General features: G+C 40.0%; 1 protein-coding gene across 2 annotated transcripts in view; it reads left to right on the forward strand.

Annotated features, from left to right (window-relative positions):
* KIF26A (kinesin family member 26A) overlaps positions 1-14,912 on the forward strand; it is a 101,659-nt gene that overhangs the window by 73,132 nt on the left and 13,615 nt on the right. For both annotated transcript variants that reach the window (XM_075503698.1, XM_075503699.1), the window contains 5 exons: positions 10,838-11,047; positions 13,038-13,131; positions 13,610-13,872; positions 14,124-14,307; positions 14,606-14,765. In XM_075503698.1, the coding sequence (XP_075359813.1) occupies positions 10,838-11,047; positions 13,038-13,131; positions 13,610-13,872; positions 14,124-14,307; positions 14,606-14,765 (911 nt within the window). The remainder of the gene's footprint in view (positions 1-10,837; positions 11,048-13,037; positions 13,132-13,609; positions 13,873-14,123; positions 14,308-14,605; positions 14,766-14,912) is intronic.

A 14,912-nucleotide genomic window follows, 5' to 3' on the forward strand; every position in this document is an offset into this window, starting at 1 on the left:
AGCAGGACAGGATTCCATAGAGAAATGTGCCTTTTCTTACTGTGAAGGGGCTGAAGAGATAAAATTTAAGAAGAGTGTAAGTTATGTGAGAATGAAAAATAGAGTAACAAGGTGGAAACTGATGAAGTGTCCAAGATACTTCAGTGGGAGCAATGTGGCTCCCTTTATGAAAAGCTGAAGAGGTGAATGATATGTCAACTGTGTGGAAATACTGTTTATATTAGGAGGGAACTACTGAGTAAGGCCTGAATACTACAACGACTAATTATTATCTGTAATGACACACTCCAGGTAGTCCCATTTCTTTTGTAAATCTGCTGAAAGCTTAGAGCAAAGTACATGTTGAAACATTTACGATGACCAATATGATTGGCTTTCTGTATTTCCCCTGCGATGGTAATTCTTAACATTTTTTCCCCCCACTGATGCTCAAGGTTGTTTTTTAGCCGGTATTCAATACATTATAAGAGACACAGGAACAGAATGTGGAAAATGTGATGTCACTTTAGGGCCAAAAGGGAAAAAAGGGCTCCAGAGGGAATCTAGAATTATAGTGTCATAGGGCTGACTTTCAGACCAGGCAACCAGGCTAAGTGGTTGAAACAATAACAAAGGTAGAAATTAGCAGGCAGGGATTAATGGAATATAGTAGGGATCGGTTGATGGAGCTTTTACAGGTGGAACACATATGTTAGTGTTCTGTGGAAGAGTCAGTGAGCATTTGAATAGGGTTGGTCTGGTTGATAGAGTGTATTTGGATTTTGAAAAAGCTTTTGACAAGTTCCCTGACCTAGGTTTCTTAAAAAAACCCTAAGCTGTCATGTATTTTCTAGTGTTTTAATAACTGGTAGGAAACAAGAGGGCACATTTCACACTGGAGCAAAGTTAGCAGTGGTGTCATATGGAGGTCCATGCTGTTCTATGTCTTCCTAAATGGTTTGGATGAAGTGGTGAAGCTGCGTATTCAGAGCAGCCAAAGCTAAAACTGACTGTGAATACTTGCAAAAAGATCTCATGACACTGAGGTTACTGAGTGGATAAAGAGGCAGATGAACTTTAGTATTGATTAACACAAGGTAATGTACATAAGAAAAGGAGCTCTACCTATGCATGCACAAATGATAAGCTGTAAGGAAATCAGGCATGACCGTAACCCGTTTTACCAGCCATCATGGAAGCTACAGCATTAGGTTTGTTATCATGAGTCTGAGCTTCTAAAGAAATGCTTTATTGACTGTTCAGGAGGCAAGAAGATTAAGCATCTTTAGTTTTAGGGGGTCTCTAACAGTATGTGATATAAATACATGTTCCTCTTCAGGCTCATAATGCTTAAATAACAGTCACTCATTGATGATTTTTCTTTACTGGCCTTCTTCCTTGAGGTAATATCTTTAAAGAAGTTTAATAGAGGATGGTAACAACTGAAGAAATGTAAAGATTTCCCCTCCTCCCCCATGTATATCTCTAAATAACCTTCTCAGAGGGGAGCTATTGCTGTGGCTGAGCAAGGGAAGAGCTGGATCCTAAGACTCCAGCATGCAGAAGCAGCAGCTGTGTGTGTTTTGCTGCTGGTACAGAGTTGGACCCTGGTAAGCCTAAACCTTTGGAAAAAAGACCTCGCCAAACAAATTAACATCTGTACCTGGAATTTTAACTTCCTTATTTGATTTGCACTTTCAAAGCTGCCCTACCATGACTATTGGCTTTTCCTGCCAAAGAAACTCCCTTTGGCCAAAGCACTGATTCAGTGGAGAGCTTCCCCATGCATTAAGTTCTTTTCATAGATTTCGAAGTTAAACACATGAGTAACAATTATTCTGAATTGGGGTACAGGACAGTGGAATCTAAGGAACTGATTGAATTGAGCATAGGCAGCATCAGGACTATCTTGGGTGTTTTTATAGTGACTGGAGTTGGAATTAGTAGTCTGGCTGACAGGTGCTGTCACTGATTGTGGGACCTTGTCTTGAACTTGTGAGCTCGATGAACATTTGGGGAAGGGAAGAGGCTTGAATTCTTGCTTTTTGTAAGCTGTATGACTATAGCAAAGGCAGTAACTGTGCATTGTCAGAACTGCTGGAGGAGGCAGGAATGTGAAAAGACTGTGGTGGCCAGTTCTTGCTAAGAACTCAGTTATTGATTATTTTGAGCCCAAGATCTAAATTTGTTCTTAGTCTCACATCATCATCTCCATGCATATCATAGAGTTCTGCTGTGGTGAAATTGCTATATGGCTTTTTATGGTTGAATACATTTGTTGTTAGAGACTTACTACAGTAGAGAGCCTATATGTATCTTTTGCAATTTCTATATTTCTAATTTTATAATTTCTCATTGTTTCAAGTACTGTCTTGGAAGGTGGGAAATAAATGTCTTATTAATTTCTTTTACATTTCACAAGTACCATTTTTTCCCCGTATAATAATTTCAGCAGGAGTGTGTGGACTTGTCCTGTGATACAAATCTTTAATTAAGCCTTTTGCTTAATTTTCTTTACTAAGAGTGCAAAATGTTACACACTCTTACAGGTGCTTGCAGGGTTTGTCCATGCTCAGGAATACCAAGCAGGGAAAAGTTTAAAAAAAAAAAAAAAAAATTTAGAGCTGTAGGTCTGTCTGGGACCAGTTTTTCATATAATCAACAATAATCAAACTCTCATGCACAAAGGAAAATCCCACTACCAATGCAAACTGGATACTGAAAGGAATTTTGCTCACTTCTGATAAATGTTATGTAGCAAATTTCATACCTTTCTCTTGAATGTGCCAAAAAATCAGAGTCCAAATCATTTAGCTGAATCCTACTCAAAAGGCAATGATCCAGTACAGTATGATTCTTGTAACTGAATCATTTTTGTGGTCTCTCTGGGTGTTATTAAATTTAATGTCAGAATAGTAGGAAAGACGTCTGAAAGCCATTTAATATTGTCACTGGAAAGAAGTTAGATTATGCTCAATTTCTGACATTAATGTGCTACTTAAGATAATTTATCATATTGTGGTATTAAAAAAGACATCCTTTTTACAGTGGCTGCTGTGTAGCATTCCAATTTGCTATTTTTCTTTAGCATGGTAGGAAGCCTTTTTCATGCAAAATGTTTTTTCTGGGGCTCTATTCAGCTCATTCTTTATAATACTGCATCACTTACAACAGCAACTTTAAGTGCTTGTCTCTTCCAAGGATCCTGTCAATTTTTTATGTTAGAATGACAGAATCCTCCTATGTGAGACAATTGAAGTGGAGCATTTAAAGAGAACCTGAATTGTCAGACATGTTTCTTGGACAGGTATATACATACTGGTCTCCATTTATGTGTTTCAGACATTTACTTTCATTTATGCTTTACCAAGCCATAGCTAAGATACTGCTAATATGATTTACTGATCATGCAGGGTTTTCTTAAGTGTGCTGTATGTCCCATTCACTGGTTCTTACGATGGTTTGATGACGGATAACAAATAGGTACTTAATTTTGTCATCTTTATTGCTGCTTGTTTCCTAATGACTAGAGTGTTATTTCTGATATAAATCATGTATCATACTAAGTACTCTTCTATCCATGTATGTAGTCCCGTTTCATCCAAGGTATATACATCCCTGCTGAAATGCCTTGAACTGCTTAAACAAAAATGTGGAAAAATTAGATAAAAATACACAATTTCTTCTACTTTGTTTTCACCTTTAAAAGTGACATAGTTTTCTTCATGTCTCCTGGGAGTAGAGAGTCAATTCTTCTTTAATAGAGTACAATACAGAAGTGATTTTTTTTTTTTTTTTTTTTTTTTAGGTTCTCCCAGGGGAGCTAGATGGTCTATGCTAGCATGGCAATTTTGCATATAAATTTGCTATCCATTGGTAGTGGCAGTATATGAAAGGCTTGTAAGAACTACCCACAGTAAACCAATTTAGCAAGGGTTATATAGCTGTCAGTTACAATTAAATCCATGAAAAATATTGGCTCTGAACTAGGACTTTTGTAATTTGATTTACACTGTAGTTGAAAAATAAATAAGTGATTTCATTGGAAAATGGCCTTTATTCAACTGAATGTGAATTCTTTGTAATTTCTTGCTGAGAAATCTTAATTCAGAGTGGTGGATGTCTAAACATAGTTATTTAATTAACCTGCTGTTACACGCCATTTTGTGAACATTGGACAAAATTAACTTCCTGGCTGCACGATGCCTGTCAAGGATGTGCGTTTCCAGGGAATATTTAGTGTCCATTCAAATTTGATATAATGACATTTATTGCTAAAGACCAAATTGCTTGTTCATTTAGGGATTATGATACCACTGTAATGCAGAATATGACCAGCATTTTTAGAATGGATTCCAGTACAGTGCCAGCACTTTCCCAAAATACAGACAGATAAAGTCAGAATTTATTTTAGTAAAAATGGCTTGAGCGCATGTATTTTAAAATTTTACATGCTTTTTAATTCATTCCTTCTATTTTTTCCTTCTCATTCTGTCTAATTTGAAACTTGTCAACTATACAAGCATCAAATGCTAACAAAGCGTGACTATAAACACATGAACACTGCACATCCATTGATTTCAAAGGAGGTACCATATGTTACAGTTATGCCTGTGCTAACATACTTGGCTGGGTCAGGGTCTTAATTTCCTCAGCATTCAAAATGCCATGGAGTCTAGTCATTACTTAGTGAATTAGTGGAGTCTTCTCTGTCTACATGCCTGCCCCAAATTAAACCGCATACAGTATTTGGCACCCTTCACTCCGCTGAAAGAGGAATGACCAACTTGCTGAGTTATATGTAGTATTTTTTGTATTAATTGTCTAAAACGTAGTAGAGGTCTGTGATAGTCTTAGGAACAGAATCCAAATCATCTGGTTCTTTAAGTGTGAGACTGTCCTCCCCCTGTGTCTGGTCTCAGAGTTGATAGCCTTTCCATCTCTTTTGATTACAGGGTAATAATCAATGTGAACCTGACTGTCTCGGTCTCCTGGCTGTTTCTGTCTAAAAATGTGTAGGATTGTGTCATTCTCTCTGTTATCACTGGCTCTTTTCTCTACAAATTCAGCCTTGGATGTGATTTCTTCTGGGACGACGCATGCCTCACTGGTCTTGGAGGAGTTTTGTGTTCATTGATGCGTGGCTTTGCCGTAGCACCATTCAGTTCAGCATATCCAAAATATATGGGCTGTATTAGACAAAACTGCTAGCTTGCCTCTGGCCATCAGTCTCACATTCATGTCAGAGAGTTGCTTTGAAATTTGGGCTTCACGGCTTTTTGGTCTGTCTCTTACTTTTTCCAAACCTGCTTTCTGACACTGACACACGCTTGATGTTTTGCACTGTCTTGACCAGTCCTGCAGCCAGCCCATTATTTTGGTTACTGTGACTCCCTCGTCCTGTTCTCAACTCCAGCTGGTTCAGTATGCAGGGGGAGGTCTGGAAATCACGAGTCCGCACAAAGAGGGCACGTGGGGATGGCACTCCTGGAAGAGGTCGCAGCACGGGAACAGCGACTGCCACGTGGCGATGGGGCAGAAGGTCTCTCCTTGTGACCCTTAGGTGTGAAACGGGGTAGACAATAGCAATGGAGGAAGAGGGCTGTAAGAGGAGGAAGGGCAGGTAACAGCCAGGATATACATCCCTCAGTGTCTGAGATGTTTCATTGTTTAGGTCAGAATTGTTAAATATGCATCTGTATTTGACTTTCATAAGGGTCCAAGATGTCAAGGTCTAGAGTTTTGGCACAGGGCTCCAACAAATTACTGATATTTGAGTGTACTATATGGTTCTGTGGTTCTCTAGTGGTCTCATCAGATGTTTCTAAAACTGTATGGGGTTTAGCCCCATAGTCCTCCACATAGCCGTTGTTCTCCACACAGGGGACTTTTTTTTTTTCCCCTCTTATTTTATTCGGAAATCTATCCTTTGCCAGTTTGTCTCCCTTAAAGTTCTTCATGCATGCATAAAACTGCAGGATGACTTTTGTTTTTATGCTACAGCATCCATCCACTGGGTTTGCCCTTACACAGGTGGAGCAAATGAATTCTAGCTTGCAGATACTTGCTTTTATAGCCTTTCTTTTCCCTGACTTCCACTGTAGGCTGACAGACAGATAAACTTAAAAAAAAAAAAAAATCCTTGATTGCTACGAATCTTTCTCCAATCCTTGCCAGTGAAGGTTAAAATTACATCCATTGTTGTGCTGGGTGGGTGGACCTCTGACCTTATGCCACCCATTTCTAGGGCTTTTCCAAATTATGTGCTCATTTATTTATTTTAAAATTCTTTATCTTTTAATGGCATATTCAGGATGTGAATTTGCCATCTTCTTTTCCTAAACACTTTTGATTTTAATAGGGTTTCCTTCAGCAATTTTGCTGACCTCCCGGTTCCTGCAGAAACATGGATTTAGAAAGTTCAGCGGCTGAGCGTTAACCACCAGTGTACAAAACCCACCAGATTAGAGTCAGTTAATTAATGAGATACTTCAGTGGTTTGCATGATTTGGGCTGTCTTCAGGCACTGAGAAGAATGTTAATAATGTGCAAGTATTGTGATGTTTGCGTTTCTTTTATTTTTATTTGCAGAAATTGAACTCAAATACAAACCTATCCTCTTTTTCTATCAACATCCTCATTAAAATGGAGCCTCTATCCTATATTCAATGTCTGTATGAATATCTTATGTACAAATCCTTGTATCCTTGATAATGATAAACTTGTAATTATTTTTCTTACTCTGCATCTTTCTGTGACCTTGAAGAAGAAATACACAAAAGTGGGGGGAGGAAGGAGTTACTAAAAATCCCCAGTTCTAGCAGGAAGGGTCACCCCCGTCACCCCCATCACAGGAAGCATGTGCCATCTTAGCTCTCCTTAAGGAGTCTAAAAGTGGTCAGGGCAGAGATGCCCTGAGCCTGAGACGACTCTGCTGGAATTGCCATATTTGTATTGTCTTTCCTTTTTTTGTATTCTTTCTCTCCCCCCTCCCTGCCTCGCCATTCCTTTTAGCTCTCTTTTTTTTTCCCCCAGTCCTGTTCTTATTCTTTCAGGCCTGTCTTATTCTTCCATTTCTTCATTCATTCTCCTCTAAATTCCTCATCTTGTGTTTTCTTTGCTTTGTGCAAGTGTTACCAGTAGCTGGTACCGCTGCAGTTGGAACTGACTACCAGAAAGCTGGCCATATTGTTGCATAACTGCCCACAGAGGGTGTGAATCTGAGCAGGCCTGAAATTAATGTTATTGCACTTAATTCTAGTCATTCATTTTCATAAGCAAATAAAAGCATTACAGTGCAGTGCAGGTATTGCCGCTATGCTGCCCAGTTACGGGCCAAAGTTACTTTAAAATTTGCAGGTTCCCATGTTTTCTTGAATCCTCCCCTCACTGCAAGCACTTGTATCGGAATGATTTCCTGCATGGCATGTTGCTGTCTCTACAGGTGAGCATGCCTTCTGTATGAGAACTAGATAAAGAGACCCAGGAGAAGATGCAGTTAAGCTGATCCTTAAGGCAGGAACCATGCTGGCTCTGTAATACGCTGCTTTTTCTGCAGTACTCATCCCAGAAGAGTACTGGGATGAACTTCAGAGCTGAGACTATAAACCTATCACTGAAGATTGGTCCTGAAACACAGGAGGGCAAGAAGTGTAAGAAGAATAAATAGTATAACACCAAAGCTTTCTTTTATGTACTTAGAAGTGTGTGCATGCACCCAGGATCTGCCTGCACTTAGTTTTTGCTGCTGTGAAGGGATATGTTTGAGTAATCTTTGTGCTCGTTGGTACTTTCATGAGCATTTCCACTTCATTTCGAGTGAAGTCAGAGTCTGGCTCAGCATCATGAATGAGTGTGACACATCATAATCCTACAATTTCTGGTAGGCATCACTTGTAGATAGATTTAGTGGGCAGAGAAACTAAATTTGAAATCAAGTGTTTTTCTACTCTGCAAATCACCTTTTATACACAAAACACTACAAGAGGAACTCCCTTGAGCTGCTTTTCTCTTCCCCCTCCCATTTGTCTTGAAAGCTCACTGCCACTGTAAAAATGAAGATGACCCTTGAGGCCTGTTAAGTTTGGGATATGATCCATTATGGGAAGCTATTTTAGTATCTTTCTGCTTCAGAGGGGTGGTCTCAAAAAGCTGATTTGACACACAAGGTTTTTCTGGGGGTGAAGCCATCTTTGTGTTAGGAGGAGCCATGCTCTGATGAGGTAACTTGCTGTTTAGGTCAGGAGCAAACCAATTTTCCTCTTATCCAAGCTCTGGCTGCTATAATCTAATAATAGGTGGAAGAGAGAACAGAAGGGACTGTTTAGAGAAGTGCTTTGAAAACAGTGTCTATTTTAAAATTCATTTTAATCAAGTGACCCTGAAGTGGGCATTTGTATTTTTATATATATTTAGGTGTTGGGTTTTTTTTCCTGAGGGAGGTTATTTTTCTGAGCACCTTGGTAGCATGTCAAGGTTGAGCTAGCAGGCTAATACACAAAGCTGGCTTCATGGAGCTTTTATGGGGGAACAGCCTTGAGTGTCACCTCTGATGCACTTTGCTTTTGAAGCAGCTGTTTCGTTTATTCTAAGGTTCGCTTATTTTCTGGGACCATATTTTCATATTCATATCACTATGAAAAGGGAAAGAAAGGAAAGTGTTGAAATCGGGGGATTGCTTGAGTCAATAGGTGGAAGAATTTGCTGCTACCTTTGGTGGAGTCTCCTGCAGTGTTTACTGGAGGGGTCAGTTGTTTCTTAACCTCTTTGTTTGGAAAAAATGTTGAGGAAAAGCTTTTATAGCCGCTTTCTGGAAAATATTTTCTGTGAGGATGCTTGAGTAACTGTGCAGGGACGCCTGTGTGCAGCTTAGCCCCCGTAGAAAGTAGGAGCTGGAAAAATGAAACAGTTGAGGACCTAAATGAAATCTTCAAATTACCAACCCTCCCCACTTGATAAAGGCAGGGACAGTTCAGCGTGGTGCTTACTGCTGCATCCACCCGTCTGCTGTGGATCATCCTGGCTTGGACACTACATTTCGCTTGCACCCACTGGGTGCAGTTGTGTATGCCATCACCTTGTCATCTTGTCTGGTATGAAGGGCCATCCTAGAAGGTGACTCAGCCTGCTCTGGCCTCTGTTTGTTGCCTGCATTTCCCATGTTGTGCTTTGCTGAAGTGGTTTTTCAGCTTTGGTTCTTCCTTTGCCATTATTTCTGTGGATGCAGGAATGACGGGGAAGGGCTGACTGCAAAGCGCATTTTTTTTGTAAAGACACAGAGAATGTGTCAGTATAATAAGTGCACACCATTTTAATGAAATAATGTTCTCAGAACATAGTAAATAGGAGTCAAATTGTTCTGGCAGATGTAAGGTTAAATTTAGCAACAAAAAGTTACTGAAAAGGAGGATCATTCTTTATCAGGGCTAGATGCTTTCCAACCCAGCTTCCCCATGCAACGTCCAGCTCAGGGCTACAGGTGGGCCTGACTCAGATCAGCAAGCGACTGCATGCTCTGTGTTTGGAGGGTTCACCTGGTGATTTGCAGCAGCGGGGTTGCTATCCGTCACTCTCCTTCCAAATCAGGTGCAAGTGCTGTAAAAGGAGTGGGTGTTTTGTGGGTCTGTAGTTGCATTGTAGAAGGTGAAGCTCCTGATGGGTGCTCTGGAGAGTACGGGTGTAAATTCTTCCAGCTCTGCTGGCTGTGGTGCATTACAGCCATGGAGGCTCTTCACCCAGTGAAACTAGATGGTTAACACTGGTGCTGTGAAAGTTGTCTGGTCGTTGGATAAGGAGATAATACTGTTGTTCAGCTTGTAATTGAAACGTTTCATATTGGCCATGGAAAGTCACTCTGGCTGAGCACTGCTTTTCTCTGAAGTTTCATCTGCTGGGTAGTGCAGAATCGAAGATTGGCAAAGTGATTCACTGCGCCTGTAATAGTCATTTACTTCAGTGCAAGGTGCACGCTGGTTCTGACCTGGGAGCATTTCATAAGGATAATGGTCGTAAGTGGGTGTGAGGCAATATTTCACAGTTTTTCAAAGAAAGGGTATGATTTCCAGGAAGCTTAAAAGAAGCAGGTGTGCAGCCTTTGCTGAACTTCAGTGAGACCCAGTCACTGGGCTCCCATAAACTGCTTTGGAAATCACAGCCAAGGTGTCTGAGCTCTCTAAAAATGCCGTCTTAAAATGCCATGTGTAGAAAATCAGCATTTGTGATGCTGCAATAGAAATGTACTTTGTGAGTGGTTCTTTTCAAGCTTTTCAACCTTTTAATGCTTTTTTCTCTTCCCTTCTTTCCCATTAAATCTGCAACTACCCACTGAAGAGCCTAGCAATGACAGCATAAAGGCGTCTGCCTGGGAAGGCTATAAGAGAAGCACCTTTTTATTAGAAGAACATGAACCAGGAATAGAAAGTTTCTAGTTCAGTTTGAGTGCACTAGCTGTTTGGGCCTTGCGTTATTCAGACTGATTTTCAGAGTGGTTCGGTTTGTGCTTTTGGTCACATTAAGTACTTGAAAGGTAGGAGACTAGAGTTTCCTTTTCTTTAGGCATGGTATTACACCTACAGCAGATTACACCTGCAGATAGACATTTATAAATTGAAATGGTAAAACTGGAACAGAGTCAACTGAAGGGACAAAGGTAATTCAGTGAAGCTAGTTCAGTGAAGACCCCAGGGTGGGAACCAGGCTGGAAAATCTGGCTCTGGTTTTGTCCCACGGTTGATCTGACACACCTAAATATTACAAATGAACTTGTCATGGGAGGGCGAGTGGGTTTGGGAGGAATGTTTTGCATGCATTTATCTGTAGCTGGGAACTCAAGTTGTTGCTTTCTTCTGAATTCTTGCAGGTGAAAGTGATGGTAAGGATTTGTCCCTCTCAAGGGGCACATGAAACATCCGAATCCATGTCCTTCCTAAAGGTAGACCCGCGAAAAAAGCAAATCACGTTTTATGATCCAGTGGCAAGTGGGCCTTCCAATGCAGGTCACCGGAGAGGTGTCGTTGCTGTCCCAAAGATGTTTGCCTTTGATGCGGTTTTCCCCCAGGATGCTTCGCAGGTACTGGAGTCACTCGCATAAACCTCCTGAGTCTTCTCATGGCCACTGCATTTGATTGCCTTAAGAGTTCTTTCTGTTTCTGGGGAATTTTATTTGAATGAGTTGCCTTAATGCCTGGAAAAAGCATGGCAATTAATAGACAAGTGGGTAAATTCTTACGTTTTCAGTTTAGTCGAGATGTAAAATTAAGGAGTAATAGCTGGGGAGATGGATTTGCTGACTGAATTATCTTCCTGCATTTTCTCTTGTTAGAGAAAGACACACAGCCAATTTGAAATTCACTTTTCCATCCAGTTAGGTTTTAACCTGTTTGATGTCACTGAAATAAAGTCCTTCCCCACTGCTTTCAATGGGAAATGAACATGTGCTTAATGTTAAACTAAATGCTGTTGTTAGAAGAGATACAGCTAACCTCGTGGGATTGCTATACTGAAACAGTTAGGGAGCTTTTATATTTTCCTCACCTCTTCCAGGGTGTTTATACTGTGTTTTTGACTGATTATTTTATCTTGATGTTGGTGCTGATGGTGCATGCCTTTCTCTTGCCCTGCAAAAGGGTGTATTTGTACAGTAGTAGCCCCAGACCTGAAATCTGATACACAGATAGGATGGCTGGTATTTGAGAGGATTGTGGGCTGCAGTATGTTCGGTGAGGTTGGACACCTGAAATTTCCTTCTGGGAAGAATCTTGGGTTCAGAAAAAAAATCCTAGAACAACTTTAAAAAGAGGAAAAAAATTAAGCAGAGTTTGAAGAACTACTTCAAGTTTGATCTGCCAAAAAAAATTAGGGTTTGATGAAAGAAAAATAAAACACAAAACATTCAAGGTGAAAATGGTGTATTAATGTTGAGAAAACATGACAAGATCTAGTTCAGAATCCCGCCCTCAGATCTTCTTCTAGGATTTTGTTTAATGTTTTGGGTCCCAAACTAGAGATATGAAAATACCTATTAGGTCCAAGTTCTAGCCAAGCACTAAAGGTGGAGAATAACCTCCCACACATATCAGTGCCTAAAGCAATGGTAACCATGCCGGGAGGCTGGTTTTAAGATTCTGCATAAGCTCAAACGCATCTTTGTGCAGAAATATGCAACAGTGATCTCAACATTAGTCCAGAACCAGAAGTGGCTTTTTCTTACTTGTGTTGCCAGCCCTGTTGCAAAGTGGCCGGTCACAGCGTGCTTCTCTGCTGGTTTTGGCACCAGTCCTTCAAGCTGTTGACCCCTGGTTTGGGCAAGGCTCTTTCAGGTCCTTGTGGCAGGCCTGTTGGGTGGCTTGGTTGTGGTGTTTCTGGGGGATGTTGGCCAGTGCAGCCACTTCTGTGCAGGCGTCGTTGCTCGAGGCAAGCTTGCTGCCATGCACCTGCAAACAGAGCCTTATCATTTCACTGTAGTTACATATTTACACCAACCCTCTCCCCTGCCCCCAGTTGCTGTACTTAATAGATCATCTTACTGTATATTTGAAACCTTCACTGACGTGGATAAACTGGTTTTAGTACACTCAAATATTTTAGCAAGTTCTCTTTATTGATGATGATGTTTCCCCTGGAAGAGGAAAATGTGATACTGTGAAAGCTTATTCAGGGATCTTAATGCATTTTCTCCAGTATAAATGTCTTTTTAATTCCTGTGAGCACTCTTGAGTAGCTTAATTTCAGTGGAGTTGCTACTATTGCTGAATAGCCTTGGCTAAGCTATTATACCAGCAGGAAGCCTGGTTGGATAGCATTCAGTTTGCTACATTAGTCATAGAATCAATATTCCAAGAAAATTGGTTTAATAGAATTGAGAACTATTTTAGGCTGTAGTAGCATATTTTATTATTTTTTAAGATAGCATAGTTACTAAAATAATAGGACTGATGCCATAAAAGTGGGGAGAATATTGCGCCTCAAAAATATTGAGTCATTCATTTCATTACAGAAGAATAGTAAAAACCATAGCAGTATATGCTCTTTTACTTATTTGTCTCCAATCTTCCTTTCAGGCTGAGGTATGCTCTGGAACAGTAGCAGAAGTAATCCAGTCTGTTGTGAATGGTGCAGATGGTTGCATATTTTGCTTTGGTCATGTCAAGCTTGGTGAGCTCCCAAATTCGTTACAGTTAATTACTATGTCAGTCTGGTAATTACATGCTGTCAACTCCTGGAACAATAAACCTGGAGTATATGAATAGATTAGAATTTCTTTTTAATTAGCTTTGCAAACTTATCATGGTTTATTTCTACACTGGGATTGTAAGTTTTAATTTGAAAAGGTAAAACGTAACATCAGATTAGCTTATTCAGGAGCAAGTTTATGTAGGTGCATTGTGATGAAAATCAAAAGATCAGAGATGTTTTTAACATTAATTTGCTGTGGGTCTGAGTTACAAAAATTGCAAAACTAATTGAATAAATAGTAATTGATTAATAATTAAATACTTCGCATTTTTACATCTGTTCTTTCCCATTATCTGTGCAGCACATGGCATTGCATGTAATGTACAGTGGTGATATGAAGAGACACTGTCTTGTACAAGAAAGGTGAATTAAGTTCATGTTTGTCTTTTCATTCTAGGAAAATCTTTTACCATGATTGGGAAAGATAACTCCACACAAAGCCTTGGTATCATCCCCTGTGCAATTTCTTGGCTCTTCAAATTAATCAATGAACGTAAAGAAAAAACTGGGACTCGTTTCTCTATTAGAGTATCTGCTGTGGAGATCAGTGGCAAAGATGAAAACCTTAAGGATTTGTTAGCTGAAGTAGCCACTGGCAGCCTTCAGGATGGCCAGTCTCCCGGGGTTTATCTGAGAGAAGATCCAATATGTGGAACCCAGGTATAATGGATATCACCACATAGATTTTTCTGAGCCTGACTTTCTTTTGCTTTTTATTTCCTTTTATCTGACAACAATTATGACAACTTTTAAGACAGTAAAAAAAATTTATTGCTTTTCATTTATAAGCCCTTCTCCCGTGGTGTACATATTTGTTTCTTTTAGTGCCCTAGAGATTTAGCCAGTTCAGCAAAAAATAATAAAAAAAAATGCCCCTGTGCTAATTAGTCATTTTCTTGTTTATATTCAAGCTTCAAAACCAAAGTGAGCTAAGGGCCCCGACAGCAGAGAAAGCTGCCTTTTTCCTTGATGCTGCAATTGCTGCCAGAAGTACCAGCAAACCTGAATGCGAGGAAGAAGATAGGAGGAATTCACATATGCTTTTTACTCTTCACATATACCAGTATCGCATGGAGAAGAGTGGCAAAGGAGGAAGTATGAATCTTCTTACCATATTGTTTATTTTTAAATGACGTGGTTTGGGGTTAGTTTAAACAATAATTTGCAATAACCTTAAGAAGAAAAAATGAAGTGAACCCTCAAGCCAGTCGAGTCACCTTTAACTTTGGTAGCTGTGGCTAATATCTGGTTTCCTTACTATTAATATTTAATTTGGTCATTATGCCATGCTGTATTCATTCTTTTCCTCATTTGAATACATTTTGAATACCAAGTTTGGCTTGAGTCCATGCAAGAACGTGATGTACAACTGTTTTTCTCCTTTTTGTTTCAGTGTCTGGAGGACGCAGCCGTTTGCATCTCATTGATCTAGGGAGCTGTGAAAAAGTGCTGAGCAAGAGCCGAGATGGAGGAGGCTCTCTGTGTCTGTCTCTCTCTGCCCTGGGCAACGTAATTTTGGCCTTAATTAATGGTGCTAAGCATGTGCCATATAAGTAAGTGAATTATCGTCTGCATTATCTTAAATTTGTGGCTGGTGTTACCTTAGCAATGAATTGCATCAACAATTTAACTTCATCTTAGGTAAAGAGTGAAGGAAGTTCTGTCAGAGAGGGGTCTGTCTTCTTTTAAGGTCACTTCTG

This window comes from Mycteria americana, chromosome 5 (assembly GCF_035582795.1).
Source record: "Mycteria americana isolate JAX WOST 10 ecotype Jacksonville Zoo and Gardens chromosome 5, USCA_MyAme_1.0, whole genome shotgun sequence".
Lineage (NCBI taxonomy): Eukaryota > Metazoa > Chordata > Aves > Ciconiiformes > Ciconiidae > Mycteria > Mycteria americana.